At 38.0% G+C, this 27,995-nt stretch overlaps 1 protein-coding gene across 6 annotated transcripts in view; it reads left to right on the forward strand.

Annotated features, from left to right (window-relative positions):
• The window catches only part of CDKAL1 (CDKAL1 threonylcarbamoyladenosine tRNA methylthiotransferase), a 665,364-nt gene that overhangs the window by 458,386 nt on the left and 178,983 nt on the right, over positions 1-27,995 (forward strand). For all 6 annotated transcript variants that reach the window (XM_027128491.1, XM_027128492.1, XM_027128496.1 and 3 more), the window contains one exon: positions 25,334-25,514. In XM_027128491.1, the coding sequence (XP_026984292.1) occupies positions 25,334-25,514 (181 nt within the window). The remainder of the gene's footprint in view (positions 1-25,333; positions 25,515-27,995) is intronic.

Below are 27,995 nucleotides of genomic sequence, written 5' to 3' on the forward strand. Positions count from 1 at the left end.
TTGTGCTCTATCATCTCTCTCATCTAAGGCATTCTTAAGACATTGCCAGAACCATCTCACTGATGCAGAGTTTTAAAGGCATTGCTCCCCACTGAAGCCTTTGGTAGCTCCTTCTTGCCAAACTTCAACATGCTGGTCCTAACCCCCTTTTTTAACTGGAAGTTCCACTACACCCTTTCATGCGTACTGCGTGCTATGGTGTTTGTTGTTTCTTTTTTATCTGAAGCCTTTGCTCTTGGTTTTCCTCCTGTTGAAAGTCTTACCTTCTCTCTGTGTCTGTCCAGTGTCCAATACAGGAGCCACTTGTGTCTTCTGAGCAGGTGGAACGTAGCAAGTCCAAATTGAGATCTGCTGTGAGTGTAAAATACATACCGGCTTTCAAAGACTTAGCAAGAAAAAAAGAATAACATCTCATTAATTCTTATATTGATTGCATGTTGAAATGGTATTTTGTATATATTGTGTTAAATTAAATGCTGTTAATTTCACCTGTTTCTTTTTTAAATGTGACTACCAGAAAACTCAAAATTACATGTGTCGCTTGTGTTATATTTTTATTCGTTAGTGCCACCCTATACCGTCTGCCTCTGTCCTGAGCTCATCTGCCGCTTTCATTAAAGCTACCTTCGTCTCTCTCCCCTCTGCATTTGCATCGCTGTAGGATTTATTTTCAGTGGTCACTTATTCACTGTGCAAGGGAATTATGGTTATTTATCAAGCGATAGTATGTACATTGAGTGAAGAGCTCAGAATTTGGAACCAAGATACCTGGGTTCCCATCACGTTCTGACATTTACTAATTTGGTAATCTGGGGGAAGTCATTTAACCTTTCTGAGCTTCAATTTTTCTCATCTGTAAATTAGAGATATTAGTAGTACCTATCTTACGGGAGTCCTGGGAGGATTAAATGAGTTAATGTATAGAAAATAGTCAGAACACTGCCTGTCATAAAGTGTAATGTAAATGTTTTCCATAACCACTAAAATTACTGCTACTGCTTCTACTACTGCTGCTGGTATATACCTGACTTATCTCTGACTGGGGTCTCTGAAGACAGGTATAGTATCTTGCTGTCTTTATACTGCACGGTTCTAGGACATAGAAGGTCCTCCTTATATGATATTGATTAAGTTGATTATCGATTCAGTTGATAATATGGATTGAATTGAATTTTCCCTGGGAAATTGTCGAAGCCCAAAGTGACTCTTCTGCCTACATTTTTTTCAAAAAGAGACATTCCAATAGAAGGGTGACCTACATGAACATTTAAAGTTCTTTCAGTCCCCCAAAATATGTGTTATAATGGTTCTTTATTCTGTTTCTTCTGGCCTTGGAGATACTTCCTAGGCAATACTCCTAGCGATACTTCCAAGACTGCCCTTCCCTCCTTTCATAAAGCATTTATACACACTTCAGAGTATGTCACGTCTGCATGTTTTCACCATTTGTCTCTGCACTCTCATACCTCTGAAGATTATGCTGTTCATCGGCCCTAGTTTAGTGGTGATGTGTGCTTTTGCATTTTGCTGTCTCAGTGTCATTTTCTCATGATTTTCTGTTACATTCAGTTTATGTTCACTTTTTATAAAAGTATCATCATACAATTAAAAATTATTATTCAAGGCTGCCTGGGAAACGTGACTTATGTTCGGAAGGAAATAGCTTTGTGTAGGAGGCCTGTTGTCAGACTGCACAGACGCTGTCTTGGACCTTTAGGTGTGATGAGATAGCCGTTGGCTGTGTTTTACCACCTGGGGTTTCTTCATTTACTTTTTTGATCGGAAATTGATTTGTTAAAGCTGTTTGCTAAAGGAATTGCTTGCTGTAATTGGAGCTACATGCGTAGACTGAAGTGGACTGTAGATTCTAGTGCTGTCACACTTTGTTTCTGTTGATTTCAGCAGATTCTACATTAGGAGGTGGCAGTCTGGGGCTCTGTGTCCCTTGTCATGCCCACAATCCTCTGCAGTTTTGCCCTGTGTCCTCCCCCACCACCTCCAGTCCATGTTATTCCTGATTTCATGTTCTCTAAGGCCCATAATCCCATTTATTCCACCACCCCTCCCTTTCCCACCCTTCTCCCTTGTATTAAGCCTGGCACTGTCGGCCACATCACTGTTCACCTCCACCGGTGACTGGAAGTGCTGCACAGCCCTCCGGTGTATTCTGATTCTATTTGTTTGGCCCCTTGGTTGTAGGTATTCAGTTATCGTAGGTTGGATTGAATCAAATTGTCTTCAAATCAGGCTTTCATCTGGTAGATCTTACCACACCAATGCCTATCTGATAGACACTTACACCCTCTGTTTATGTTGGTGCTCACAGACAAAAAGTTTTGGTGGTCTAAGATCACAGCACAAAAACCTTTGGCACAGGCTGTGGTTCCTGAGAATTGTTCAGTTTAGCAGGTTTGAGAGGCAGCAGTTAGTGTTCAAATCCTGATTCCTCTCCTCCTGCAGATACTTTGCCTCTCGGAACCTCTGTAAAGTAATTATATCACCCCTTCTTTCTCAGAGGGGTGTTTTGATGTCGGTGAAGTAACACAGAGAAAGGAGTATTAGCATGCGACCCATTGTGGGTCTTCAGAGCCGTTAGTTGGATCTGAATTATATGGAAGACAGAGATACTTTGGGTTCTGTGCCAGGCTATGAACTGTCCAGGACTTGAAATCAAGCACCACCACAGTTATCTAAATATTCCTCAGATTCTTTTGCCAAAAATTTTGCAATCAGTGCTACTTTCTAGACCTTGCATGGTTTGGGACGTGATGTGAAGTGTTAAAAATTAACAAGATTGTTTGTTTTCTCACTGCTTCTCTGAGCCAAGGGCTAGTTCTGTCTGCTAATGTTTCTGGTCTCACGGGGGCCTATCTCTCCTCATTTTGGCGCCGCTGAAAATGTGTGTGATAAAATCTGAGCTTTCATGAATACCTTTTTGCTGGCTGCTGGCACAGATATGCTATCTTGTGAGGATTTTTCCCCTACATTTCTTTTCCTTGGCTAAAAGGATAAGTACCTGAGTAAAGCACTAGGAGTCAGAAAACATAACCCCAGACGTGCTCTCCTGTTAACTCGCTCCGTGACCATGGACAAGTGACCTCATCCTCAGTGTCCTTGGTTTTTAATGTGAAAGTAATAATCGAATAACTGAGGAATGACTGAGTAGATAACGTTAAGTGGGTATTTTTGTTACGTAGTAGTTGTAGGCTCATCTGAGGGCACTCGTGCTTCTAGATGAGAGTCTCAGTCAAGCCACCCCGTGATGACACCTCATAGTTGTTGTTTCTGAGCAAGGAGGCCTGTGGGAATAATTGTAGCTGGCACTATTTGATACTCACTGCCCACCGTCGCTGGGTGGCAGATTGTCATTTAAAACCACAGGCTCTGAAAGCAGACAGATCCGGACTCTGTTGCTTATTGCTGGGCGGCGTGAGGCAGGAGACTTAGTACCTCTGTGCTTCTGCTGCCGCATCTATGAAGTGGAGAAAATACTACCTTTCTCGGTAACTGCTCTGAGGATTAAATGAGTCAATATATGCAAAGCGCTTAAAAGAATGCCTGGCACACGGTAAGTGTTCAGTAAGGTTCAGAGAGGCTGGTGTCAGAAAATGCCACAAGATCAGCCTGCCATTGAGCTAGTTCGTTTGTGACTAGTTATGTCTGCTGCCCTAACGATGACTTGGGAGATCTTTGTAGTATCCTGGTGTTCCCTCACGTAGTGGCTTTGTTCTTGGTTTTTGGAACGTCTCTTGGTTTAGGATCAGCTGCCATCAGCATCAAAGCAACACCCAGCAGCCCAGCACTGCTGAACCAGGGCTGTGAGCAGGCTGCCTCCAGAGAGCTGCTGTGGCTGGAGCGGAACTGGGTTACTCACTGTCGGGAAGGGCCCCAGGCTGTCCTAAGGATTGGAGAAACGTGTCTTAGGTGGTGCTGCGTGACCGTGGAAGGCTGGGGAACAACCACTGCTGACAGACCAGCCAGGCGTGGCGTGAGACGGGATGGAATTGCCTGTTTGGAGGCAGAGATTTGGGCCAAACGGGGGATCCAAAAGGCAGCGCCATAAAAAGTAACAGGCCCTTCCCATAAAAGCTGCAGCGTTTAAGGAACGGACACATTTCATGTGATTTCTGTATGGAAAGGGCTCTCGGCCACTTGCTGCCTCTCTGCCATCGCAGCCCTCATAGACGTTGACTATCAAGAACCCTGCCGAGAACATACCATCCAGTTGATAAACGGTTTTTGAGTGATGGAACTTACCAACTTCAAAAATACACGAGAGCAACTGTAACGTAGAATTAGAATGAAAACTCCTCTTCTGAGTCTCATAAATCTTGCTTCAACATCAAAGATTCCAGCTTGATCCCCGTTTCCCCAGATTTTAAACTGAAAGTTGCAAATGAACTCAGGTCATTTAAAATAAGCTTTGACCCCTTGTAAGTGTTTTCATTATTTCTAGAAATAAGAATTTAAGGTGAAACAACTGTTAGTGAACTAATACATTTTTTTAAAGTGCTCATTGGAGAATCGATGCCCTCACTGTAAGCAGGACAGATCAGCTCCAGTGGCTAGTGTCTGGGCAGCGTCTGTATAGCTTTTACTCCAAAGAGAAACATGTCACTTAAAAGCCCTGTGATAGCCCCTTCCCTTCCCTTGCCAGATAGATGAGGTCAGAAGTTCACTTCTCAGACTTCGAAGTAGAATGCTGAGATTGATATTAGTCAGTACAGGGATTAATTATGAATAAAGCCTATTGCTTTGTTGAGTTTATTTATCCATCATCCCTGTCTTTCTTCCCAGTTCCCCCTTGCCCATCACCTTTAATTCAGTGGACACCTTTATTGAGCCTCAACTATCTATGAGCTGCTGCCTCCTTGCTGCAAGTGTAAGAAAATGAATATGACCCCATCCTAGTTCCACCAGGTGCTTATGGTTTATTACTAGGAGGCATAAGACAAGAAAACAAATGTGAAAGGTGCCAGGTGCCATCGTACTCCGGCTTTCACAGAGATATGAAGGAGGAACCAGGAAGTTGAGATGCTGAGAGAAAATCAGGAAAAATTTTGTCAGAGAGATGGATCATGAGGGAAGAATCGTACAGATAGGTGCTAATGGATTGTGCACCAAGATTCCTCAGGGAGAAAGTATTCTGATTTGAATTGTATCAAGAAGACTTTGGTGACAATGAAAAGATTGATTAGGGCTGCGTTTTGGAGAGCATCATATGCCCGCTGATGGCCCCCATACTCACCCTGGAGCGTCCCTGGGAGTACTTACCAAAATCAGAGTCATGATTTTGTTTGGTTGTTTAAAATACCTTCAGGTAGTAAATATTTTTGGCTTTGTGATTGCAACTGTCACAATTACTCTGTTCTTGTAGCCAAAGCAGCCGTAGTCAGTATGTAAATGAATGGGTGTGGCTGAGTCCCAGTAAAGCTTTATTTATAAAAATAGGCAATGGCTAATTTTGGCCCATGAGCCGTAGTTTGCCAACCTTTGATCTGATTTTGAGAGTAAACTGAATTTAAACAAAACAGAACATGAGTTCCACTAATAAGGGATAAAGAAAGTAATTGTGAATAATACTACTGTGTTTTGATTTGGTGGCATTTGGCATGCTCTCTCTCTGTATTTTTCCAGTATTATTTACGATGCTACTATACAACTTGCATTTTAGGATAGTATAGACTTGAAATGTGATATCGGTGAGTACCATTTCTTGATGATAATGACACTTCCATTAAAAGTAAAGATTTGCCTAATTTCTTAATTACATTGGACTGGATTTTAGAGTCAACCACCTTACGACCATACCATTTTATAAATTATTCTTCCGGAGACCTGATGTTTAGTCACCTTCCAATTATGTTTTCCTATTAAAGAATGCTATGATCTGGGTTTGAGTCACTAAAATTTCAAGTGATTTTTTTTTCAAAGTTTAATTTTAAAGGATTTAAGCAACTTGCCCAACTTTGTAGTTTTTGCCCTGTCCTGATATTCGTTTAATTGGTTCTGCTAATGTGAATGCCCTTTCAAATATGAAAAAATAAAGCAAGAGGGAAACGTTGATTATTTCAGTAATTGGATTTTCTCTTGAATAAAATTATTTCACCCACTTTATCTTTCTGACTGAAGGGATGGGGGTGGTTGACCAATTTTCTTTCATATTATAGTCAGAAGCAGACAGAGGTATAGTCTGTTCCAGGGTATCAGAATAGCATATTGGGTTTGGTTGTAATTAATTACCGATGCTGAATATACTCTGGCCACTGCTTTCGTTCCTAAATCTAAATTTCCACTGTGTGCAAAATAATTCCATCCAGGAAGAATTCTAATTACTTTAGTAATTATCATCTTATCTCTAAATGGAATTCAGACATGTGCTGCAGTTTATGAATGTTAGAAATGTTTCATTTCCTTTTCACCTTGAGTAACAGAAAAATACACATTACGGAATCTGGCTTCATTGAACCTTATAATTCATGTCACCATAGAAACGGAAAAACTCATATAAGAATTGTGTTAACAGTACCATAGATAGTCAATACCTTCACTTTAACTGGCAATATCATAAAATGATTTTAATAACAGATGTGTAAAACTTCTGTGAAATTTAATATGGTTCCTTTTAAATATTATAACAATATTATCCAGTTTGCTTACTTTTAATTTTTAAAGCAGTATCTTTGGTCTTATGGAAGGCTTTGTGCCTATTCTAACATGTTTGCTGTGGAAAGCAAGCATGGTGTTACAGGATAAAAAACTTACTTAACATAGTACTTATTTAGTTTTTAGTTAACAGTGATGATTCATTTGATTTTTGCTTGAAGCCAAACTGTATATTCTGGATTTAAACCAGGTTTAGCAATGTAATGGATGACACGAAATTCTTTGGCGTCATCTCCATCTGCTTGGCCCCCTGTCTTTTTTTTTTTTTTTTTTTTGTCCTGTTTGACAGCCACGTTTCTTTCTGAGTTTCAGAAACACTTTTCCCCATGTACTTGATCAGTTTTATCACAGATATTTAAGTCTTTTTTTACCATTTTATTTTGTTTTCAGTTTTAATATTTTTTAATTGAAATATAGTTGACTTACAAGGTTGTATTAATTTCTGCTATACAGCAAAGTGATTGTTATACATACATATACATATACAGTTATACATACATATACATTCTTTTTTTATATTCTTTTCCATTATGATTTATCATAGGATACTGAATATAGTTCCCTGTGCTCTACAGTAGGGCCTTGTTATTATCCATTCTCTATGTAATAGCTTACATCTGCTCACCCCAACCTCCCACTCCATCCCTCCCCCAACCCATTTTTTTTACGATTTTAAATCCCGATTTCTTAGAATTTCCAGAAATTTGAAAGCTTTAGCAAATCATTTGTCATTTTATCCATGTTCCTTCCTTGTCTGAAACATACTTTTTTACTTCAAAAAAGTAAAATTGTGCCAAATTTAAACAAAAAACCATCTGAATTTTTTTAAGCTTATTAAAAGATTTTATTACTTTCAAAGAGAAGGAATAATTTAAAAAGCTAATTGCTACTAATTTTTTCTCAGTGGGACCTTGAAAGGCTGTCTTTGTTTATAAATGTCACTTAAATTACGCTGTGAATTACATATTAACATGTAGATTCTGGCTACTACTGAAAGCAGTTTCTTCAAGCAAGTAGGTTAATCTGCTCTCTAAAGGTCAGAAATGTTATACGTCCTGCTTTGAAAAAGACCACAGCTATTTATTTGTAGGAATACATTTATATTCTTATTGTATTCACGTTCCAAAAAAGAGGGCCGACGTTTTTCTAAACCATTTTACCATTTATTTCTAATTTTATTCTCAGAGAATGTGGTCTGTATAAACGTGATCTCATTAAGGTAGTAGAATACTGATTATTTTGATTTAGGTCCTATTAGGAAGAAAAACTTTGCAAGCCTTTGCTACCAGAGGATATTTAGAATTCAAACCCAAACCTTTCAAGCAGATCAGTGCTATTTCCACTACTCTACCCTGGTGATTATGGAGGCATTTAAAACCTGAATGGCAGAGGAGCTTCAAGATGGCCGAAGAGTAAGACGCGGAGATCACCTTCCTCCCCACAAATACATCAGAAATACATCTACATGTGGAACAACTCCTACACATCACCTACTGAACGCTGGCAGAAGACCTCAGACCTCCCAAAAGGCAAGAAACTCCCCCACGTACCTGGGTAGGGCAAAAGAAAAAAAGAATAAACAGAGACAAAAGAATTAGGGACGAGACCTGCACCAGTGGGAGTAAGCCGTAAAGGAGGAAAGGTTTCCGCACACTAGGAAGCCCCTTCGCGGGCGGAGACTGCGGGTGGCGGAGGAGGAAAGCTTCGGGGCCGCGGTGGAGCACAACAACAGGGGTGCGGACGGCAAAGCGGAGAGATTCCTGCAAAGAAGATCGGTGCCGACCGGCACTCACCAGCCCGAGAGGTTTGTCTGCTCACCCGCAGGGGTGGGCGGGGGCTGGGAGCTGAGGCTAGGGCTTTGGAGGTCAGAAGTCAGGGAGAGGACTGGGGTTGGCGGCCTGAACACAGCCTGAAGGGGGCTAGTGCACCACAGCTAGCGGGGAGGGAGTCCGGGAAAAGGCCTGGACCTGCTGAGAGGCAGGAGACGTTTTCTTCCCTCTTTGTTTCGCGGTGCACGAGGAGAGGGGATTCAGAGCACCGCCTAAACGAACTCCAGAAACAGGCACGAGCCACGGCTAAAAGCACGGACCCCAGAGACGGGCAAGAAACATTAAGGCTGCTGCTGCCGCCACCAAGAAGCCTGTGTGCGAGCACAGGTCACTATCCACACCCCTCTTCCAGGAGACTATGCAGCCCGCCACTGCCAGGGTCCCGGGGTCCAGGGACAACTTCCCCGGGAGAATGCACAGAGCGCCTCAGGTTGGTGCAATGTCACGCCAGCCTCTGCCACCGCAGGCTCGCCCCGCATCCGTACCCCTTCCTCCCCCGGCCTGAGTGAGCCAGAGCCCCCGAATCAGCTGCTCCTTTAACCCCGTCCTGTCTGAGAGAAGAACAGACGCCCTCAGGCGACCTACACGCAGAGGCGGGTCCAAATCCAAAGCTGAACCACGGGAGCTGTGCAAACAAAGAAGAGAAAGGGAGATCTCTCCCAGCAGCCTCAGGAGCAGCGGATTAAATCTCCACAATCAACTAGATGTACCCTGCATCTGTGGAATACATGAACAGACAACGAATCATCCCAAACTGAGGTGGTGGACTTTGGGAGCAACAATATATATATATATATATATATATATATATGTTTCCTTTTTTCTCTTTTCCCGTGTGGATGACAGGGTGTTGGTGCTCCGACTGGGCGTCAGGCCTGCGCCTCTGAGGTGGGAGAGCCGAGTTCAGGACACTGGATGACCAGAGACCTCCTGGCCCCATGTAATAGCAATCGGCGAGCACTCTCCCAGAGATCTCCATCTCAACACTAAGACCCAGCTCCACTCAACGACCGGCAAGCTCCAGTGCTGGACACCCTATGCCAAACAATTAGCAAGACAGGAACACAGCCCCACCCATCAGCAGAAAGGCTGCCTAAAATCATACGAAGTTCACAGACACCCCAAAACACACTACCAGACACGGTCCTGCCCACCAGAAAGACTAGAACCAGGCTCATCCACCAAAACACAGGAACCAGTCCCCTCCACCAGGAAGCCTACACAACCCACCGAACCAACCTTAGCCCATGGGGACAGACAACGAAAACAACGGAAACTACAAACCTGCAGCCTGTGAAAAGGAGACCCCAAACACAGTAAGTTAAGCAAAATGAGAAGACAGAGAAACACACAGCAGATGAAGGAGCAACATAAAAACCCACCAGACCTAACAAATGAAGAGGAAATAGGCAGTCTACCTGAAAAAGAATTCAGAATAATGATAGTAAAGATGATCCAAAATCTTGGAAATAGAATGGAGAAAATACAAGAAACGTTTAACAAGGACCTAAAAGAACTAAAGAGCACAGAAGGAGAGATGAGCAACATAATAAATGAAATTAAAAATTGTATAGAAGGGATCAATAGCAGAATAACTGAGGCAGTAGAACGGATAAGTACCTGGAAGATAAAATAATGGAAATAACTACTGCAGAGGAGAATAAAGAAAGAAGAATGAAAAGAATTGAGGACAGTGTCAAACACTTCTGGGACAACATTAAATGCACCAGCATTCGAATTATAGGGGTCCCAGAAGAAAGAAGAAGAAAGGGACTGAGAAAGTATTTGAAGAGATTATAGTTGAAAACTTACCTAATATGGGAAAGAAAACAGTTAATCAAGTCCAGGAAGGGCAGAGAGTCCCATACAGGATAAATCCAAGGAGAAACATGCCAAGACACATATTAATCAAATTATCAGATATTAAATTCAAAGAAAAAATATTAAAACAGCAAGGGAAAAACAACAAATAACATACAATGGAATCCCCATAAGGGTAACAGCTGATCTTTCAGCAGAAACTCTGAAAGGCAGAATGGAGTGGCAGGACATATTTAAAGTGATGAAAGGGAAAAACCTACAACCAAGATTACTCTACCCAGCAAGGATCTCATTCAGATATGATGGAGAAATTAAAACCTTTACAGACAAGCAAAAGCTAAGAGAATTCAGCACCACCAAATCAGCTTTACAACAAATGCTAAAGGAACTTCTCTAGGCAGGAAACACAAGAAAAGGAAAAGACCTACAATAACAAATCCAAAACATTTAAGAAAATGGTAATAAGAGCATACATATCAATAATTACCTTAAGTGTAAATGGATTAAATGCTCCAACCAAAAGACATGGACTGCCTGAATGGATAGAAAAACAAGACCCGTATATATGCTGTCTACAAGAGACCCACTTAAGACCTAGGGACATATACAGACTGAAAGTGAGGAGATGGAAAAAGATATTCCATGCAAATGGAAATCAAAAGAAAGCAGGCGTAGCAATTCTCATATCAGACAAAATAGACTTTAAAACAAAGACTATTACAAGAGACAAAGAAAGACACTGTATAATGATCAAGGGATCAATCCGAGAAGAAGATATAACAATTGTAAATATCTATGCACCCAACGTAGGAGCACCTCAATACATAAGGCAAATACTAACAGCCATAAAAGGGGAAATCGACAGTAACACAATCATAGTAGGGGACTTTAACACCCCACTTTCACCAATGGACAGATCATCCAAAATGAAAGTCAGTAAGGGAACACAAGCTTTCAATGATATATTAAACAAGATGCACTTAATTGATATTTATAGGATTTTCCATCCAAACACAGTAGAATACACTTTCTTCTCAAGTGCTCATGGAACATTCTCCAGGACAGATCATATCTTGGGTCACAAATCAAACCTTGGTACATTGAAGAAAATTGAAATCGTATCAAGTATGTTTTCCAACCACAACAGCATGAGACTAGATGTCAATTATAAGGAAAAATCTGTAAAAAATACAAGCACATGGAGGCTAAACAACACACTACTTAATAACCAAGAGATCACTGAAGAAATCAAAGAGGAAATCGAAAAATACCTAGAAACAAATGACAATGGAGACACGACGACCCAAAACCTATGGGATGCAGCAAAAGTAGTTCTAAGAAGGAAGTTTATAGCAATACAGACCTACCTCAAGAAACAAGAAACATCTCAAATAAACAACCTAACCTTACAACTAAAGCAATTAGAGAAGGAAGTACAAAAAATACCCCCAAAGTTAGCAGAATGAGACAAATCATAAAGATAAGATCAGAAATAAATGAAAAATAAAAGAAGGAAACAATAGCAGAGATCAACAGAACTAAAATCTGGTTCTTTGAGATGATAAACAAAATTGATAAACCATTAGCCAGACTCCTCAAGAAAAAAAGGGAGAAGACTCAAATCAATAGAATTAGAAATGAAAAAGGAGAAGTAACAAGTGACACTGCAGAAATACAAAGGATCATGAGAGATGACCACAAGCAACTATATGCCAATAAAATGGACAACCTGGAAGAAATGGACAAATTCTTAGAAAAACACAACCTTCCGAGACGGAACCAGGAAGAAATAGAAAATATAAACGGAACAATCACAAGCAGTGAAATTGAAACTGTGATTAAAAATCTTCCAAGAAAAAAAAAAAAAAAAAAATCTTCCAAGAAACAAAAGCCCAGGACCAGATGGCTTCACAGGCGAATTCTATCAAACATTTAGAGAAGAGCTAACACCTATCCTTCTCAAACTCTTCCAAAATATAGCAGATGGAAGAAGACTCCCAAACTCATTCTACGAGGCCACCATCACCCTAATACCAAAACCAGACAAAGATGTCACAAAGAAAGAAAATTACAGGCCAATATCACTGATGAACATAGATGCAAATATCTTCAACAAAATACTAAAACAGAATCCAACAGCACGTTAAAAGGATCATACACCAGGATCAAGTGGGGTTTATCCCAGGAATGCAAGGGTTCTTCAATATTTGTAAATCAATCAATGTGATACACCACATTAACAAATTGAAGGAGAAAAATCATAAGATCATCTCAGTAAATGCAGAGAAAGCTTTTGACAAAATTCAACACCGATTTATGATAAAAACCTTCCAGAAAGTAGGCATAGGGGGAACTTTCCTCAACTTAATAAAGGCCATATATGACAAACCCACAGCCAACATCGTCCTCAATGGGGAAACACTGAAACCATTTCCACTAAGATCAGGAACAAGACAAGGTTGCCCACTCTCCCCACTATTATTTAACATTGTTTTGGAAGTTTTAGCCACAGCAGTGAGAGAAGAACAAGAAATAAAAGGAATCCATATCGGAAAAGAAGAAGTAAAGCTGTCACTGTTTGCAGATGACATGATACTATACATAGAGAATACTAAAGATGCTACCATAAAACTACTAGAGCTAATCAATGAATTTGTTAAAGTACCAGGATACAAAATTAATGCACAGAAATCTCTTGCATTTGTATACACTTAGGATGAAAAATCTGAAAGTGAAATTAAGGAAACACTGCCATTTACCATTGCAACAAAAAGAATAAAATACGTAGGAATAAACCTACCTAAGGAGACAAAAGACCTGTATGCAGAAAACTATAAGACACTGATGAGAGATATTAAAGATGATATAAGGAGATGGAGAGATACACCATGTTCTTGGATTGGAAGAATCAACATTATGAAAATGACTATACTACCCAAAGCAATCTACAGATTCAGTGCAATCCCTGTCAAACTACCACTGGCATTCTTCAGAGAACTAGAACAAAATATTTCACAGTTTGCATGGAAACACAAAAGACCCCAAATAGCCTAAGCAATCTTGAGAAAGACAAACGGAGCTGGAGGAATCAGGCTCCCGGACTTCAGACTATTCTACAAAGCTACAGTAATCAAGACAGTATGATACTGGCACAAAAACAGAAATATAGATCAATGGAACAGGATCGAAAACCCAGAGATAAACCCACACACATATGGTCACCTTATTATAGATAAAGAGGGCAAGAATATACAATGGAGAAAAGACAGCCTCTTCCATAAGTGGTGCTGGGAAAACTGGATAGCTACATGTAAAAGAAGGAAATTAGAACACTCCCTAACACCATACACAAAAATAAACTCAAAATGGATTAAAGACCTAAATGTAAGGCCAGACACTATCACACTCTTAGAGGAAAACATAGGCAGAACACTCTATGACAGAAATCTCAACAAGATCCTTTCTGGCCCACCCCCTAGAGTAATGGGAATGAAAACAAAAATAAACAAATGGGACCTAATGAAACTTGAAAGCTTTTGCACAGCAAAGGGAACCATAAACAAGACAAAAAGACAACCCTCAGAATGGGAGAAAGTATTTGCAAATGAAACAACTGACAAAGGATTAATCTCCAAAATTTACAAGCAGCTCATGCAGCTCAATATCAAAAAAACAAACAACCCAATCCAAAAATGGGCAGAAGACCTAAATAGACATTTTTCCAAAGAAGATATACAGATTGCCAACAAACACATGAAAGGATGCTCAACATCATTAATCATTAGAGAAATGCAAATCAAAACTACAATGAGATATCATCTCACACCCTTCAGAATGGCCATCATCAAAAAATCAACAAAGAATAAGTGCTGGGGAGGGTGTGGAGAAAAGGGAACCCTTTTGCACTGTTGGTGGGAATGTAAATTGATAAAGCCACTATGGAGAACAGTATGGGGGTTCCTTAAAAAACTATAAATAGAACTACCATATGACCCAGCAATCCCACTACTGGGCACATACCTTGGGAAAACCATAATTCGAAAAGAGTCATGTACCACAATGTTCATTGCAGAACTTATTACAATAGCCAGGACATGGAAGCAACCTAAGTGTCCATCGACAGATGAATGGATAAAGAAGATGTGGCACATATATACAATGGAATATTACTCAGCCATAAAAAGAAGCAAAATTGAGTTATTTGTAGTGAGGTGGATGGACCTAGAGTCTGTCATACAGAGTGAAGTAAGTCAGAAAGAGAAAAACAAGTACCCTATGCTAACACATATATATGGAATCTAAAAAAAAAAATGGGCATGAAGAACCTAGGGACAGGCTGGGAATAAAGACGCATACCTACTAGAGAATGGACTTGAGGACACGGGGAGGGGTAAGTGTGAGCTGGGACAAAGTGAGAGAGTGGCATGGACATATATACACTACCAAATGTAAAACCGATAGCTAGTGGGAAGCAGCCACATAGCACAGGGAGATCAGCTCGGTGCTTTGTGACCACCTAAAGGGGTGGGATATGGAGGGTGGGAGGGAAGGAGATCCAAGGGGGAAGAGATATGGGTATGTACGTATATATATAGCTGATTAACTTTGTTATAAAGCAGAAACTAACATGCCATTGTAAAGCAATTATACTCCAATAAAGATGTTATAAATAAATAAATAAAACCTAAATGGTTACCTGCTAACATTTTTTTTGATCATTATCATCACTCATCAACAAATAGGTAGATGTAATCATTCCTATTTACAGGTGGCTCAGAGAGAGGAAGCAGTAATAGTACCACTAGAAAGAAATCAGATTTAAATCCCGACAGATTTGGGTCCCCATTTTCTAGCCACACTTTCACAGATTATCTTAGTTTCCTGAGCCTCAGGTCCCTCTTTCACAGGATAGGGATGACAACACATCCCTTCCTGGTCTGCTGTGAAGACCAAGTAAAGTAATGAATGTAAAGCATTTATAATAGCAGCTGGCGTACAGTACGTGCTTAATAGACGCCGGCTTGCTTTTGTGTTCCTTAAGAGACTAACGGAAATGGGGAACAAGAGCACACCAGCTCCCTTGAACCTGGACTCTTCTCCTTCTGTTACACGCGTAGCACCTATTTCTGCTCACGTTTCTTTTGTATCTGGTAGCGTTGATAAGTGTTAGTAGAAAATTTTAGCAGGAGTGCATGATCAGAGTATAAAAGACACAAAAACAAAGTTGACATGACATGATCAGTTTGATATTCTTCATCAAAAAAAATTAGAAGACACTGACATGGTGAAGTGATTTATGTATAAAGTATAAGAAATTCTAAAATGCTCTAGATATGAACAATATTCCAGCTTCAGTGCCTCCTGACAAAAGTCCAAAAGTATCTAACGAAGGAATTACACCAGAACTGAGTTTGTTTCTGGAAGTCTAATTATGTTAGAAACAACTGCACAAATCAAAACTGTTCAGTATAAGTTCACAACTAAAAATAAAGTAAAACTAAATAAAACTAAAAGAATAAATTTAAAATAGCTCAGACAAGTTTTTACTTAGAAGGTAACTTAAAAGAGCAGTTCTATACACAGTTTTCTGTTCGTTAAGGTTTGCTCAAGTGTGTACACCAATGAGATGAGTACCTAAGTGACACAGATAAGAGATAAGACTGATCCTTCCTTTACCATAGTGATTCTGTGATGATTGGCAATTTCTTCCACCTTTTTGAATCTTATTTCCCTAATGGTACGTTCCCTATTTCCCACAGGGACAAAATAGAATCTATCTTATGTGGAGGTTGTATTAAATAAGGTGTAAGTTGTTCACATATTGCCTGGCACTTAGTATTATATAATAAATGGTAGTTGTTGTTATTATCTTTCTGACAGGGTTACAATAATAATAGCTAAAACATGTCAGGCAGTACGTAGCAGGCACTGTCCTGAGCAGCTAGTCTATATATTAACTCATTAGTCCTCTTATCTGTGAATACTTTTACTATTCTTATTTTATAGAAAAGGAAACTGAAGCATACTAGTGCTAAATAAGTAATTTGCCCAAGAGCATGCAGCTAGTTAGTGGCAGAGCCCCTCAGTTACACATGGGAAGAGTTTTCTCCTAGGTATCCACGTTAAAAAATTAGGGATGAACTCCCAAGCCACACCAGTCTTTCTTTGTCCTAGTGACTCATTATGGCTTTTCAACCCTTATCTAAATGTTTCAGGGCTTTTTCTGTTTTCAGCTCAGGTCCTTCAAGAATTTCTTCGTAAAATTATGAAAATAAATTTAAAGCTGCTGAAAGGTGTCTTAACTTTATTTGAAGAGGTCGTATTGTTTCTCCCTAAATTTCCTCTTCGGTGTGAACAGAATGATTGCTCGTTGTCATAAATCAGGAGTTGGGAAATAAGTCCAAGTTTTCCTCCTTCTAGTCCTTCCTGATGGCAGGCTCTGAACATAATTCCCTTTCAACCTTAACCTTACCTTTTATTATCTTTGCCTTTTGCCCCTGTTTGGCCGTATTTAATTCTTGGAGTATGCTTTGTCAAAAGCTTAGCTAGTAGGACTTCTTAGAATAAAGTATGTTCTGGAGCAGGGGTTCCCAACCCCTGGCGGTCCTCGGCCTGTTGGGAATCGGGCCGCACAGCCGGAGGTGAGCGACGGGTGAGCAGGGAAGCTTCATCTGCCGCTCCCCATCGCTCGCATTACCGCCTGAACCATCCCCCCCGCCGTCCCCCGCCCCCCACCCACATCCATGGAAAAATTCCCTTCCGTGAAACTGGTCTCTGGGGCCAAAAAGGTTGGGGACCGCTGTTATGGAGGATTGCATAACTATCTCTCTGTCTTTAGAAAGATGTTTTTTGTTCTAGTTTTGTTTCTTTCACTTTTAAGAGGGTTGCTGTGGGTATAATTCAGATACCATCCAATAAGCACCCAGTGTAAGAGTATGTTTGAAGATTTTTAGTGAATGTATACATTTGTGCAAGCATCATCACAAGTCAGTTTTAGAACGCTTTGGTTATGACACAGAGTTTCCTAATGCCTGTTTGGAGTGAATCCCTGCTCCCAGGCCCAGGCAACCACTGATCAGTTTTCTGTCTCTCTAGTTTTGCTTCTTGTAGAAATTTCATGTAAATGGAAGCAATAAGTAATCCTTTGTGTCTTCCTTCTTAGGATGTTTTCAGGGTTCATCCATGTTGGTGCATGTATCATTAGTTGGTTCTCTTTTATTTGTAAGTAAATTTCCATTGTATGGGTATGTCACATTTTGTTTATCCATTCACCAGTTGATAGACACTTGGACTGTTTGCAGGTTGAAGCTATTATGAAGAATGCTGCTGTAAAAATCCACATACAAGTCCTTGTGTGGACATATGTTTTAATTTCTCTTGTGTAGATAGCTAGGAGTAGACTTTCTTAGTCACAGTAAGTGTGTATTTAACTTTTCAAACAATTGCCAAACCATTTCCCAAAGTAACTGCACCATTTTAAAGTCCCACCTACGATGGATAAGGGTTCCAGTTTCTCAATATGCACATCGATGTCTGTTGTTTTCTAGTGTTTTTTCAATATAGCCATTCTCCTGGGTATGTGGCATCTTACAAAGTTTTAACTTGCATTGCCCTGATTATTAACGACTTTGGGCAATGTTTTATGCACTTATTAACTATTCATATATCTTCTTTAGTTAAGTGTTAAAATCCTTTGCCCATTGTACGGTTGTGTTGTCTTCCTGTTGGTGAGACATAAGAGTTCTTAAAATATTTTGTATACAAAATATACAAATCTTTTTATCAGATATATGATATGTAAATACTTTTTCCCAGTCTATGGCTTCTCTTTTTGTTTTCTTAATGGTGTATTTTCAATAAGTCCAATTTACCAGTTTATCCAATTTTTTTTCATACATTGTGCTTTTGGTGTTGGTGTTATAGCTAAGAAATCTTTTCCTTACTCAAGTCACAAAGATTTTCTTCTGGAAGTTTAGTAATTCTAGCTCTTACATTTATATCTATGATTCATATAGAAGTACTTTTTGTGTATAATATAAGGTAAAGTAAGGGTCTAATAAGTTTTTTTTGGGGGGGGGCATATGGTATCCAATTGCTCCAGCACCATTTATTGAAAACACTGTCACCTGCCCTCATTGAATTGCCTTGGCAGTTTTGTTGAAAATGAACCATAAATGTATGGGTGTATCTTTGGACTCTATGCTGTTCCACTGATCTGTCATTATACTGCTACCACACTGTCTTGATAGTGTAGCTTTGTAGTAAGTCTTTTAAGTCAGGTTCATCCATTCCACTAACTTTGTTCTTGTTCAAAATTGTTTTGGCTATTTTAGGTCCTTTGCATTTCCGTATAAATTTAGCATCAGCTTGTCAATGTTTTCTACAGAAAAACATCCTGAAATATTTTGATAGTAGTTGCACCAAATCTTTTTTTCTTAATTATTTATTTATTTATTTTATTTTTAACATCTTTATTGGAGTATAATTGCTTTACAGTGTTGTGTTAGTTTCTGCTATATAACAAAGTGAATCAGCTATACATATACATATATCCCCATATCCCCTCACTCTTGCATCTCCCTCCCACCTTCCCTATCCCACCCCTCTTGGCAGTCACAGAGCACAGAGCTGATCTCCCTGTGCTATGTGGCTGCTTCCCACTAGCTAAATATTTTACACTTGGTAGTGTATATACGTCCATGCCACTCTCTCACTTCATCCCAGCTTCCCCTTCCCCCTCCCCGTGTCCTCAAGTCCATTCTCTACATCTGCGTCTTTATTCCTGTCCTGCCTCTAGGTTCTTCAGAACCATTTTTCTTTTTTTATATTCCATATATATGTGTTAACATAGGGCACTTGTTTTTCTCTTTCTGACTTCCTTCACTCTGTATGACAGACTCTAGGTCCATCCACCTCACTACAAATAACTCAATTTTGTTTCTTTTTATGGCTGAGTAATATTCCATTGTATATATGTGCCACATCTTCTTTATCCATTCATCTGCCTGTGGACACTTAGGTGGCTTCCATGTCCTGGCTATTGTAAATAGTTCTGCAATGAACGTTGTGGTACATGACTTTTTGAATTATGGTTTTCTCCGGGTATATGCCCAGTAGTGGGATTGCTGGGTCATATGGTAGTTCTTTTTTTGCACTGAATCTTAGTATTGATTTGAAGAGACTAACCATCTTAACAACAGTATAATCTTCCAATCCATGAAAATGATATATTTTTCAATTTATTTAGCTGTTCTTTTATTTCTCTCAGCAAATTTTAAGAAGCTCTTGATCTGTTTCTATGCTCAAATTTATTCTTAAGTATTTTTATGCTATTGTGAATGGAATTGCTTTCTTGATTTCATTTTCTCATTATTCATTACTAATATATAAAAATACAATTGATTTTTTTAACTTTTTACTTTATATTGGAGTATAGCTGATTAACAGTGTTTTGATAGTTTCAGGTGTAGAGCAAAGTGATTCAGTTATACATATACCTGTATCTGTTCTTTTTCAAATTCTTTTCCCATTTAGGTTGTTAAATAGTATTGAGCATAGTCACCTGTGCTATACAGTAGAAAATACAGTTGATTTTTATATGTTGATCCTTAGCTTTAGTGAACTCATTTATTCTAGTAGATTCATTAGATTCCTTAGATTTTCTATGTATGAGATTATGTTACTTGCAAAAGAAAAAAAGACTTTTTCCTTTTCAATCTATATGCTTTTCATTTCTTTCTCTTGCTTTTCTGCACTGATTATAATGTTCTACTCCACTAATATTTTGAAGAAGTGAGAACGGAATTCTCTGCCTTGTTACTATTCTTAATGGAAAAGCATTTAGTCTTTCACCAATAAATATGATAATAGCTGTAGATTCTTTATTAGATTGCAGTAGTTTCCTTCTTTCTTTGCTGAGAGTTTTTATCATGAATGGGTGCTGGACTTGTAAACTGATGCGTTTTCTGCATGTACTAATATCACCATGGGGTTTTTATCCTTTATTCTTTTCATATGGCTTATTGCATGAATTGATATTTGCACATCATACCAACCCTTGCATTTCTCAGATTAAAAACATGGTCATGATATACAATACTTCTTATGTGTTTTGAGGCTCACTTTGCTTATCTTCTGTTAAGAATTTTTGTCTCTGAGTTCATGAGCGTTATTGGTCTGGAATTATTTCCATCTCTTTCTCTGGTTTTCATACAGGCTAGTATTGCTGGACTTGTAAAATGAGTTTCTCATCTATTTTTGAAACAGTCTCTGGGAATTCCCTGGCAGTCCATGGTTAGGACTCGGGTCTCTCCCTGCCAGGTCCCCAGGTTCGATCCATGGTTGGGGAACTAAGATCCCGAAGCAAGCTGCATGGCCAAAAAAAAAAAAAAAGGAAAGAAATAGTCTCTGTAGGATTAGTTTTATTCTCTCTTAAATGTGAAGTCATCTGGGCCTGCATGCCTCCATTGTTTTGTGTTGTTTTCTTTGGTGACAGTATTTTGAATTACAAATTCAATTTTTGTAATAGATAAAAGGCTATGCAGATTTTCTGCTTCTTCTTCAGTTTTTATAATTTATGCCTTTCAAAGAATTTTCCTGTTTCATCTAAGTTTTTAATTTATTGGCTTAAAATTGCTTACAATATACCCTTAGTATCCTTTTAATGTTGATAACAACTGTAGTGCTGTCCCCTCCTTCATGCCTGAAGTCGGTCATTTGTGTCTTCTCTTTTCTTCTCAGTCCACTAGTAGTTTAGTAATTTTATTAATTATTTTTAAAGGTGCACCTTACTTTTTTTTTTTCTCTCTATTTTCTATTTTATTGACTTCTTCTTTTGCCTTTATTATTTCCTTTATTTTACTTTGGGTTTGATTTGCTCCTGTTTTAAAACTTCTTAAGGTGGAAGCTTAGATTATTGTTTACCTCTTTCTAACACAGACATTTAAATCTATAAATTTCTTTCTAAGCACTGATTTAGCTGCATCCCATATATTTAGATATGGTATATTTTTATTTTCATTCCATTCAAGATACTTTTTATTCCCTTTCTACTTCCAGTTTAGCTTCCATGAAATTGTGGAGTAATTGTCCTGGAATTAATCTCTATAGGACTAAAAAATGTTTCTTTTAATCATGTGTTTTGTTTATGCCTAATAATTTTAATAGGTCTGATCCTTTTTCTGATCATTTTTACCGCTTTCTTTTGAGGCAGATAGTGTGTGTTTTAGTCTCACTTTTTTCACATGTGGAATTTGAAGCTCATAATTTATTGATCTAAAGAATGAAATAGAATCATCCTTTTTATATTTTTGCCAGTGAAACACCAAATTGCAAGTGAAAGTCTTGAGGTGTATTAAAGTACAACATTTTTTGTAGTATTTCAAATACAGTATGGCGTGTATGTATGTATGTATTTTTAGTCAAGGTGAATAATTAAGTATTTTAAGATATTTGGGGCTTTCTTAAATGCTGGCCTAGTGCCAGCAAATAGGTAGTACTCTACTTACATGTCCCTGATTGATTTTCATAACTAATCATACACCTCAATTCATATGCATAATTGGAAACTTTCTCATTAATTCCATTCCCAAGTTATTTAATGAACTCTTTTTTCAAGTAAATAGCAAGTTTAAGTCAGAAAAAAATGGGTCAAGACTTCTCATATTTAAGCTAATTGGACATTTTCATTTTCATCATTCCTGCAGAATTAATACTACTATGAAAATGTAAATATAGAAGGTCTTTTAAATCTTAAAAAGACATAATACCTAGTAATTATATTTATTAGACTCACAGCTTCAATAAATTTGTGGAAATGATCATTTTTTAAAATTTTATGGGTTCGTGCTCCGGTCCGGGAGGATCCCACATGCCGCGGAGCGGCTAGGTCCGTGAACCATGGCCTCTGAGCCTGCGCGTCTGGAGCCTGTGCTCCACAACGAGAGAGGCGTGAGAGGCCCACGTACCGCAAAAAAAAAAAAAAAAAAAATTTAGTAATTTGAAAATTCATACCGTCTCAAAAAACAGCATTTACTCACAATTAGCATATTAAATATTTGGATTAATATTCTATTTTACACCCCTTAAAATTTCCTTATAGCCACTTAAATCATATGCATGCAATTAGTTTAGAATTTGGTCCACTTCAAACATTTTTGATTTTTCTTATGAACTGAAGAGAATATTTACTAATAAGCAAATTAGCAGTATAAATATGAGATGTTTTATTTGGTTCACCTAAGGAGCCCAATTATTTTGAAGAACCTTAAGTAGCATGATTTGCATATACAAAATCAATGTATAGATGAGCTTCAATATTAAAGTGTGGTCTCTACTTTGAAAACATTTTTTGGGTAATCAGTTTATATTCTTATATACTTTGAAACTTAAACTGCTTTTACTTTTAAATACTAACTTAGGTCTTTCACGAATTCATAGTGTCCTATCCCCACCTCTGTTATTGGTCACCTTTTTGTGTAGATTATCAAATATATTTATACATTGAACATCCCCTTCCTTAACATTTATGATGACTACTGTAAAAGTTTGTCTTTTCTTTTTCGCTATGGACTTTAAGGCCAAAGTAAGCAGGTGTTACATAATACTGAACTCAACTACATTGGATCAAGAAGGATGTGGGGTGAGGCGGGGGGGAGGATCAGTAAGGTACTTTCCTTTGGGAATACCCCATAATCTAGTGCCAAGTTCATTCCAATTCATAGCCTGGAACAATAACCTATTGTCTTTGTCGCTGCAGTGTTTCACAGGCAATTTCTCAGATTTTTTTTTTTTTTTCCCCTAATTTCTTAGGGGAGATGGTCTCTTCTCTGTCACTTCTGCTGTGATCCATTACTTTTATTTTTAGGTGTGGATTTCTTTTGTTCAGAAATAGTTGTAAGTCAACTGTAAAAAATTGCTAATTGAAGTTATTAACATAATTCTATTTCACATGCTTTAGTTTAGAAAATAGTCTTTTTATTTACCATTTACTGTAAAAGTATATTTTTTATGGTTTTCAACAATAATTTTGATAATTATCCTTAAAAGAGAAAAAAAAATTTTATAAAATGATAAAATTTTTTCAAATAATTTTTTTCCAAATATACTGTTGGATTTTTCTGTATGTATATTGTCCCATTTTCTATTTAGCATCAGATAGAAAAGTTCCAGACCTTGGAACTTCCCTTACTAATTAAAGTTCAGTCAAGTTAATAGCTGGGTAAGACTAAGCAGAAATCAAGAAAGAAATATTTTTTTAAATAAAGTTGCCATTCTTTCACACAGAATATTGTAGCATACTTGTGGAGAAACTCAATGGCCAAAGAGGAATGACTTCCAAGATGCTAACATAGGGACCTGTTGAAAAACAAATGGAGCTTGTTACCCAGTCACTCTGATGAAAAGCTTTTAGTGCTTTATTCTTAAGTATTAAAGGGCAGCAAGAGTCACTATTTATTACGGCAGGTCTTAGTCATGAATGAAAGGGACCAAATCCAAGAACCCAGAGGAAATAGATACAGTTATAGTGAGCAAAGGAAAGATTGTGGCTAAACTGTAATTGGTATCCTCAAAGAGTTAAGAAAAGATGTTGCATCTCTAAAAACAGTAAGCTGTGAAAAGGAAAACTGGAAAATGAGAAAGAGCTCTTAGAAATTTAAAATATGATAAACAATTAATTTTTTCAGTAGAAGCATTGGAAGATAAACAAGTAAATCTTTCAGAAAGTGTAACAAAAGCACAAGATGGAAAACAATAGTGGAGCAGCTTAGAAGGTCAATCCTGTAGTTTCAACATTCCAAGGAGAGGAGTTGCAGAGAGAGAAAAATGATTTTAAAAATAGCATAAAATTAGACCTATAGACCATGAGTCTCCAGATTGTACCCTGTACAAATATTTCAGTACTTAATCCAAGACCTACTATCATGAAATTTAAAAACATTGAAAAACATTAGTAGCCTAAAAGCTTTCAGAAAGATAGTGGGGCACTTGTAAAGAAGTTTGCATCAGAGTGGATCTGGACATCTCATCTCAACCTTGCCAACTTAAAAAAAAAAAAGGGAACAATACAAAATTCTGATGGGTAATACTTTTCATTTTGGAGGGCTATGCACCCCACACTATCAGTCAGTTGTGTGTGGATTAAGACATGTTCAGAGATGCTAAAACAATAACAACAAAATTTCCCTGCCACTCTTTGATGAAGCTTCTGAAAGAATGCTCCAGCAGAATTAAGGAGAATAGAATAGTCAAGAATTAGGAAGACATAGGATCCAGAAAAAAAAGGGGGGGGTTGGAAAGAAAACCAAGGAACCACATTCAAGGATGATAGCTGGTTCATTATGAAAGCAGCACATACTTGAAGAAAGTTAGGAGTGGCATTTCCAGAGAGAAAAATGGAACTGGTAAATTATATAGTACACTGAGAGTTTAGAAAGTAGTATTGGTTTTTGATAGAACTGATGGATCTTCTGGAAAACATTTACATAGGTACATAGAATATTAAGCAATTTTTTTAAAAAAAGGCAATTATTAACTCTAGGAAAAATTAAACATGGCAAAAGAAAACTTATTGATAGTATACCAGTTGGCTGTGAAAGTGAACAATATCTCAGCATTTATACCAATGGAAATACTATTAACACTATCAATTTAACTAAAAATTGAGCAGTGATTATGTTGGAAGGGGAAGGATAGAGTAGTTTAAAGAGCTGAATCCTCATTGAAGTCTGCAAATATTGCCTAATAGTCAATAAGTCTAGAAATAGAATAAGCATCAATATTAAAATATAGAAGGATGAAGAAACATCTGAAATTTTTTAAAATGGGTATTTCCTGAGGATGATAGGGGGCCGTGTTTTCCATAAACTTTTAATATTTAGGGCATTTTAAAACTGTTTGCAAATGTCCCTTTCCTAAAAATTTAATTTTAAAGGAATAGTGGTATTTAAAATGTCAAGGAAATAGAATAATTATGGACTGTAGTCAACTTTGTACATTTTTGTTTTATTATTTTCTAGAGTTCCTGGAATAACTATTGCTACAGACATTATCTGTGGTTTTCCTGGAGAAACAGACCAAGATTTTCAAGAAACAGTGAAACTTGTTGAAGAGTACAAATTTCCAAGTCTCTTTATTAACCAATTTTACCCAAGACCAGGAACTCCCGCTGCAAAAATGGAGCAAGTTCCAGCGCAAGTGGTAAGATACTTTTCTTGTAAGGTATTATATTTAGCCAACAGCTATAAAAATGCAGCTGTGTTGCCTGCCTTAACACAACTAGCTCATGGTATAACCAACCCTTAAGTTACGAAATACGGAATGTTTGTTCCCAGTTGGGGTCAGGGGCAGGGAGACCTTGGTACATTAAATGACCTTAGGCAACTATAATACTACCTTTTTTTTTTTCTCTTGAAGAGTGAGGTTCAGATGACACGGGGAAATTTTTTTAAACTAATATCTAGTACTAACTGTTTATAGGATAAAGCCTTGGGTCTTTCACAATAAGGCAAAACTTAAATATTTGTGAGCAAAGGAGGCTTCCCTGCTTCTTAAGAGATGCTTTTCATAATGTGTTACTTTCTGAGGGTCCCCTGGTTTTCCTACTTTTCCATGGGATAGATATGATGCTGTCTGTCTATTTCAGATGTGTGTTGCTTTCACAGTGAACCTCAATTTAATTTCCTCCTTACATGTTCATAGATATATTAGAATAAGATGACCTAAAATAAATGTGAAAAAGTTTGAGAGCCAGTAAAGGCAAACTGTTTCCCAGAATGCACCAGAAATTAATGACCTCAAACAAACATTTAGTTTCTAGATTCATTGGCCCAAGATGAAAAAATATTAGTAAGCCTTAAGAGGAAGTAGAATTTTTTTCACTGAAAATTTTCTGCTTTGTTTCTGATTACCAAAACAAATTGTGTGCTACCATTAATTTTTCATAAACATAAAAAGAAATCAAATGAACTAATTTTATATCTAAATTACAATTTCTATTGACGTATAATTTGCATTCAGCAAAATTACCTCTTTCCAGCATATAGTTCTTTGAATTTTGATGAAAGCATTCACTAGTGTAACTGGTCCCACAATCAAGATACAGAATGGTTCCATCAGGCCCCCCTGCCAAACTCCCTTTTATTTTTTTTGTAGTTGTCTACTCTCTCCATCCCCAGCTCCTTAACAACTACCGTTCTATTGTCCTTATAGTCTAATTCATTCTTTTTTAAACTTCTTTAATAAAAAAAGTTTTTAAACTTCAAAATACCTGCAGAAAAGTGTACAGCTGTATGTTTTCATAAAGTGAATACTTCCATGTAACCCTCAGTCTGATCAAGAAATAGGACATTAGCAGTACCCCAGAGGTCCCCATCATGCCTTTCTCTTTACTATCCTCTCCTATTTCCCAACAGAAACCACTATCCCTCATTCTGACATATTAGTTTGACCTGTTTTTAAACTTCATATAAATGAAAGAATTGATCAGTGTTTGAATGTTGGGTTTTTAAGTTTAACATTGTGTTGGTGAGAGTAGTCTGTTTTTGCTAGTAGCTGTATCTCATTCATTTTCTTTGCTATATAGTATTCCATTATGCAAATCACAATTTGTCCATCCTAATGTGAAAGAAGAATTGGGTCTTTTCAACATTCCATTGTTAGTATTGCAACTAATACAGCTGTCAGCTTTCCTGCTTGTATCTTTTATTTGACTCGTGTATGTAAACATTTCTGCTGGGTGTTTAGCTAGGAGTGTAATTGCTGGATCATAGGAAATACAGTTACTCTGCTCTACTAGATGCTGCCCAATAGTCTTCCCAACTAGTTGAATTTAGAGTTCCAGCGGCAGTATATCTAAAAATGCCAGTGACTCTGTATTCTTGCCAGCAGTTGGCAGTGTGTTTTTATTAGTAACCATTCTGATGGGAATGTAATGTAATCTTTTTTTGTGGGGGGGGCTATGTTGGGTCTTTGTTGCCACACATGGGCTTTCTCTAGTTGGGGCGAGCGGGACCTACTCTTCGTTGTGGTGCGTGTGCTTCTCATTGCGGTGGTTTCTCTTGTTGCGGAGCATGGGCTCTAGGCACGTGGGCTTCAGTAGTTGTGGCACAGGGGCTCAGTAGTTGTGGTGCACGGGCTTAGTTGCTCCGCGGCATGTGGGATCTTCCCAGACCAGGGATTGAACCCGTGTCCCCTGCATAGGCAGGCGGATTCTTAACCACTGCACCACCAGGGAAATCCTGTAATGTAATCTAATTGTGGTTTTTATATCTCCCTGTCAACTATTGATACTGAATACCTTTTATATGTTTATTGGAGATTTGGATACACTTTTTCATGAAGTGCCTGTTCACACCTTTGCCTCTTTATCTCTTGGCTTACCTGTCTTGTTTGTTTCCTCCCCCATTCCTTCCTCTGATTTATAGGAATTATTTGTTTTCTGAATAGAAGTCCATTGTTGGTCATGGTAATCTAAGTACCTTCCATTCTATAACCAGTCTTTGCACTCTTTTAATGGTGCCTTTTGAAGAGCATTCTTAATTTTATGTAGAATTTATCAATATTTTTCTTCTTGTTTTAGTGTTTTTTTGGGTCCTGTTTAAGATTACCTTCCCCACATTGTCATGAAGATACCCTCCCCGCAAAAGGTACTCTTAGATTTTATGATTTTGCCTTTTACTT

The sequence above is a fragment of the Aethalodelphis obliquidens genome, unplaced genomic scaffold, assembly GCF_003676395.1.
Source record: "Aethalodelphis obliquidens isolate GAN/ISIS:26980383/991018 unplaced genomic scaffold, ASM367639v1 scaffold34, whole genome shotgun sequence".
Classification (NCBI taxonomy): Eukaryota; Metazoa; Chordata; class Mammalia; order Artiodactyla; family Delphinidae; genus Aethalodelphis; species Aethalodelphis obliquidens.